The sequence below is a fragment of the Babylonia areolata genome, chromosome 6 (assembly GCF_041734735.1).
Source record: "Babylonia areolata isolate BAREFJ2019XMU chromosome 6, ASM4173473v1, whole genome shotgun sequence".
NCBI classification, from domain to species: Eukaryota; Metazoa; Mollusca; class Gastropoda; order Neogastropoda; family Buccinidae; genus Babylonia; species Babylonia areolata.
In genome coordinates, this window is record NC_134881.1 from 4,492,581 (window position 1) to 4,497,580 (window position 5,000).

General features: G+C 46.4%; 1 protein-coding gene across 1 annotated transcript in view; it reads right to left on the bottom strand.

The window, feature by feature from the left end:
• LOC143283248 (uncharacterized) overlaps positions 1-5,000 on the bottom strand; it is a 13,830-nt gene that overhangs the window by 3,457 nt on the left and 5,373 nt on the right. Inside the window, exons 4-6 of the mRNA XM_076589421.1 lie at positions 4,738-4,829; positions 4,222-4,390; positions 2,667-3,200 (exon numbers count right to left, since the gene is read on the bottom strand). Of these exons, the coding sequence (XP_076445536.1) occupies positions 2,667-3,200; positions 4,222-4,390; positions 4,738-4,829 (795 nt within the window). The remainder of the gene's footprint in view (positions 1-2,666; positions 3,201-4,221; positions 4,391-4,737; positions 4,830-5,000) is intronic.

Sequence of the window (5,000 nt, forward strand, 5' to 3'; positions counted from 1 at the left end):
CCTCTGGTCACCCCCACCCTGTCAGGACACAGTCCTCTGGTCACCCCCCCCCCCCCCCCCCCCTGCATCAGGACATAGTCCTCTGGTCACCCCACCCTGTCAGGACACAGTCCTCTGGTCACCCCCCTGCATCATGACACAGTCCTCTGGTCACCCCCACCCTGTCAGGACACAGTCCTCTGGTCACCCCCCTGCATCAGGACACAGTCCTCTGGTCACCCCCCCTGCATCAGGACACAGTCCTCTGGTCACCCCCACCCTGTCAGGACACAGTCCTCTGGTCACCCCCACCCTGTCAGGACACAGTCCTCTGGTCACCCCCACCCTGTCAGGACACAGTCCTCTGGTCACCCCCACCCTGTCAGGACACAGTCCTCTGGTCACCCCCACCCTGCATCAGGACACAGTCCTCTGGTCACCCCCCCCCCCCCTGCATCAGGACACAGTCCTCTGGTCACCCCCACCCTGTCAGGACACAGTCCTCTGGTCACCCCTCCCCCCTCCCCCCGTATCAGGACACAGTCCTCTGGTCACCCCCACCCTGACAGGACACAGTCCTCTGGTCACCCCCACCCTGTCAGGACATAGTCCTCTGGTCAAAGTTCCTTCTGATTCACGGCCCATACCATGTCAGGACATAGTCCTCTGATCAAAGTTCCTTCTGATTCACTGCCCATACCATGTCAGGACATTGTCCTCTGGTCAAAGTTCCTTCTGATTCACTGCCCATACCATGTCCAGGACACAGTCCTCTGATCAACGTTCCTTCTGATTCACTGCCCATACCAAGTCAGGACATAGTCCTCTGGTCATGGAATAATTAATGCAAAATACAAGGACAAAAACTGAATAAAATTGCACTTCTTGTCAACAACACACAGATGCAGTTTTAGAGAGAGAGAGAGTGTGTGTGTGTGTGTGTGTGTGAAATCAATTTTCTTTCCACATGAAAAAAAACAACAAATGAGATAATAAATATATAACCAAGAATAATCCCTGAAATACTCTTATGCATCCTTTACAATGATTAACATTAAGTCATTTCTTCTTCGTCACTGTTTGTGGGCTGCAACTCCCATGTTCAATTGTATGTACATGAGTGGGATTTTACATGTATGAACGTTTTCACCCCGCCATGTAGGCAGCCATACTCTTCCAGGCTGTGCATGCTGGATATGTTCTTGTGTTTCCATATCCAACCGAACTCTGACATGGATTACAGGATCTTTAATGTACGTGTTTTATTTTATGCTTGTGTATACACACGAATGGGGTTAAGGCTCAAGTAGGTCTGCACATATGTTGACCTGGGAGATCGGAAAAATCTCCACCCTTTACCCATCAGGCACCGTCACCGAGATTCGAACCCAGGACCCTCAGACTGAAAGTCCAACGCTTTAACCACTCGGCTATTGCGCCCGTCATTAAGTCATTTAAAACTTTTCACAAACTGTACAAACTGTCCACAGAATCTGAATTGAAGGGGTCTGTGATAATGTTAGTTTGATAGTCAGATGTGTCCAGCTTTGTCCAACTCCTCTCCAAACTGTCTGGGTCTAATCTGATTTTAGTGAAGAGTATCTTGCCCAAGTTACATTCCCACTCTCTCAGGCAAGAGGGCTTTAGGACAGTTGGTGTTGGGATGGTGATTTTAGTGAAGAGTGTCTAGCCCAAGTTACATTCCCACTCTCTCAGCCAAGAGGGCTTTAGGACAGTCAGCGTTGGGATGGTGATTTTAGTGAAGAGTGTCTTGCCCAAGTTACATTCCCACTCTCTCAGCCAAGAGGGCTTTAGGACAGTCAGCGTTGGGATGGTGATTTTAGTGAAGAGTGTCTTGCCCAAGTTACATTCCCACTCTCTCAGCCAAGAGGGCTTTAGGACAGTCAGCGTTGGGATGGTGATTTTAGTGAAGAGTGTCTTGCCCAAGTTACATTCCCACTCTCTCAGCCAAGAGGGCTTTAGGACAGTCGGCGTTGGGATGGTGATTTTAGTGAAGAGTGTCTTGCCCAAGTTACATTCCCACTCTCTCAGCCAAGAGGGTTTTAGGACAGCCAGCGTTGGGATGGTGATTTTAGTGAAGAGTGTCTTGCCCAAGTTACATTCCCACTCTTTCAGCCAAGAGGGCTTTAGGACAGTTGGCGTTGGGATGGTGATTTTAGTGAAGAGTGTCTTGCCCAAGTTACATTCCCACTCTCTCAGCCAAGAGGGCTTTAGGACAGCCAGCATTGGGATGGTGATTTTAGTGAAGAGTGTCTTGCCCAAGTTACATTCCCACTCTCTCAGCCAAGAGGGCTTTAGGACAGTCAGCGTTGGGATGGTTCCCAAAAGCCAAATAACCCCAAGGCTGCAGCACTTAGAGCCAGTGCACTGTTGCCTCCCCATCTGAGAGTCATAGTCCTTCATAAAAGAAATGTAAACTCACATAAAAGGATTGTATTGATGTATGCAGTACTTCAAAATGGGTTAACTTTTTATTTCAAGAATATCATCTCGAACTTTCCAGAAGAAACAACAAACTTTCACAAAATATTTATTGTTCTACGTGTATCATTTGGATATGGAATGATTAATACTCAGAGCAATACAATGTTGTTACTTCCCAATGCACATATGTATTTGTAAACCTTTGTCCAAATGAAATGTGTTGGAAAAAAAAAATCACAAACCTTTGGTGAACCTGTGCGACTGAAGGAGCCCTCCGACCCTTCCTCGCTGGTGTTGTTGCTCAGCTGAATGGTGACAGTCGGTACATCCGACTCGCTGTTACCGAACTTCACCGCGGTCCCCTCGCTTCCGGACTCCCCTTCTTCTTGATCCTTGCTGTCTCCATCTTCATCATCTTCATCTTTCTCGTCGTCTTCATCATCATCATCATCATCGTCGTCATCTACTCCATCGTTAATAAATCCCCGACCTTCCTGGTCACCCTCGTCAAACTCTTCACTCTGGTTTTCGCTGCCGGCATCTCCGACTTCGGGTCGAGTGGTTGGGGCCTGGGTGGGGACGTCTTCGTCCTCAGACTCGCTGGACTCTTCCAGAGCCTGGGTGTACGCCTGTACGTGTTCCAGCCCCATCTTGGCCTTCTGCTTGATGGTCTCGATCAGGAATTTCCATCGCCGGCCATGTCCTTTCGTGGAGGTCAGCTTGGCAAACAGCTTCTCCCAGTTCATGATTCGTTTCTCTCTGGCGATGCGTTTGGACTGGAACAGTGCCACAGACCCAAACTTAAGTTGCTGAGATGGTGATGTCATCTTTACCATTTCTTAGGAAGGTGGTCATGAAAATTTTGACAATGCTTGAACCTGAGAGAAAGAGGCTGCAAAAAGTGAATCAGTCATAAGAAGCAGTTGTTTGTTTTGTTTTGTTTTTTACATAAATGCAATACCCCTTTTGACCCCGGGGCACTTGGTAATAAAGACATGTTCTGTTCTGTTCTACTGACTGATAAATGAAAATTCAAAAATCAGTTGTTGTTTATTCACTTTACCATCTGAAGATAAAATGTTTACTTTGACTTTGGTTTTGACTCAGATAAAAGATGTCTATCTGAAGTTCAGTGTTAAGCATACTGCATCCTGTGTAGAAATCTTTTCACTGATGAGGAGATGAATGTCACTGGAAATAATCTCTTCATGTCATCACTGACAATGTCAAAGCAATATCAGTTCATGCAACAACCATCAGTGACAATATCAATAGTCATGAAATCAAAGTACAGTTTCAAATGTAATGCAATGGAAAGTAATGTGCTTAATTTGATTATAATAAATACATAAATGGACCAATCAGCTTGTATCAAATACAAAAAAAAAAAAAATGGCACATGCATGCATATATGCATGTGTACACACACACACACACACACACACACACACACACACACACACACACACACACACACACACACACAAACACACACACTTGTACATACCGCCTCAACCCCCACCCCATATAGATACCTTCCCTTCACCACAACTAGCACTACCATTGTCCCCCCCCCACACCCCCACCCCCACCCCAAACACATATACACATAAACACACATACACACGCACACACACACACACACACACACACACAGACACACACACACACACACACATACATACATACCACACACACACACCTGTCCACCACACAAACATTCCCTGCACCACGACCAGCGCCACCATTGCCACACCGAACACCATCAACATAAACCCCAGCACATCCACTACGTACATGGGCGTCGACAAGCTGAAGACGCTTGATGGCAATGTTGAGCTGCCGCTGCTTGCCCTCATAGTCTTCATGCAGTTTCTTCAGCGCCGCACTCTTCTCCTCCCACGGTGTGGAGTACACACGCACCAGCCTCACCAACTCATTCACCGGCATGCTCAGGTCGCTCACACTGGGGAAAAGGCACATGCGCTAGTGTGATGAAAAATGACCATGACCTCATGGAACACTGCTACGTGCCAGAGGCTGATGGGAATAAATTCTGAGCCTGAAGCAACTAAAAACCAAACACTTGTGAAAAAAAACAAACCACGTGAGAAATAAAATGTGAATGAATGAGAGAAGTGTGCATGCATGCATGTGTGTGTGCATTTGTGTGAACATGTGTGTGCTTTTTGATTAGTAGAGAACAACAGATGCAAAAACTTGTATAAAAAATATTGAAAAAATAAAATGAAATGAAATGAAATAAAAATGAATAATTAAAAACAAGTAAAAAAAACGCAGACAATTTCTCACCTGCGAAACAGCTTGCTGGTCGTCATGGACAGGTGAATGAGAACGGTTGGAGGCAGAGCGTGTTTCAGCAGTTCATCCTTCATGTCCAGAACCTACACAGCACACACACTACACAGCGTGTTTCCTTCATGTCCAGAACCTACACAGCAAACACACTACACAGCATGTTTCAGCAGTTCATCCTTCATGTTCAGAACCTACACAGCAAACACACTACACAGCATGTTTCCTTCATGTCCAGAACCTACACAGCAAACACACTA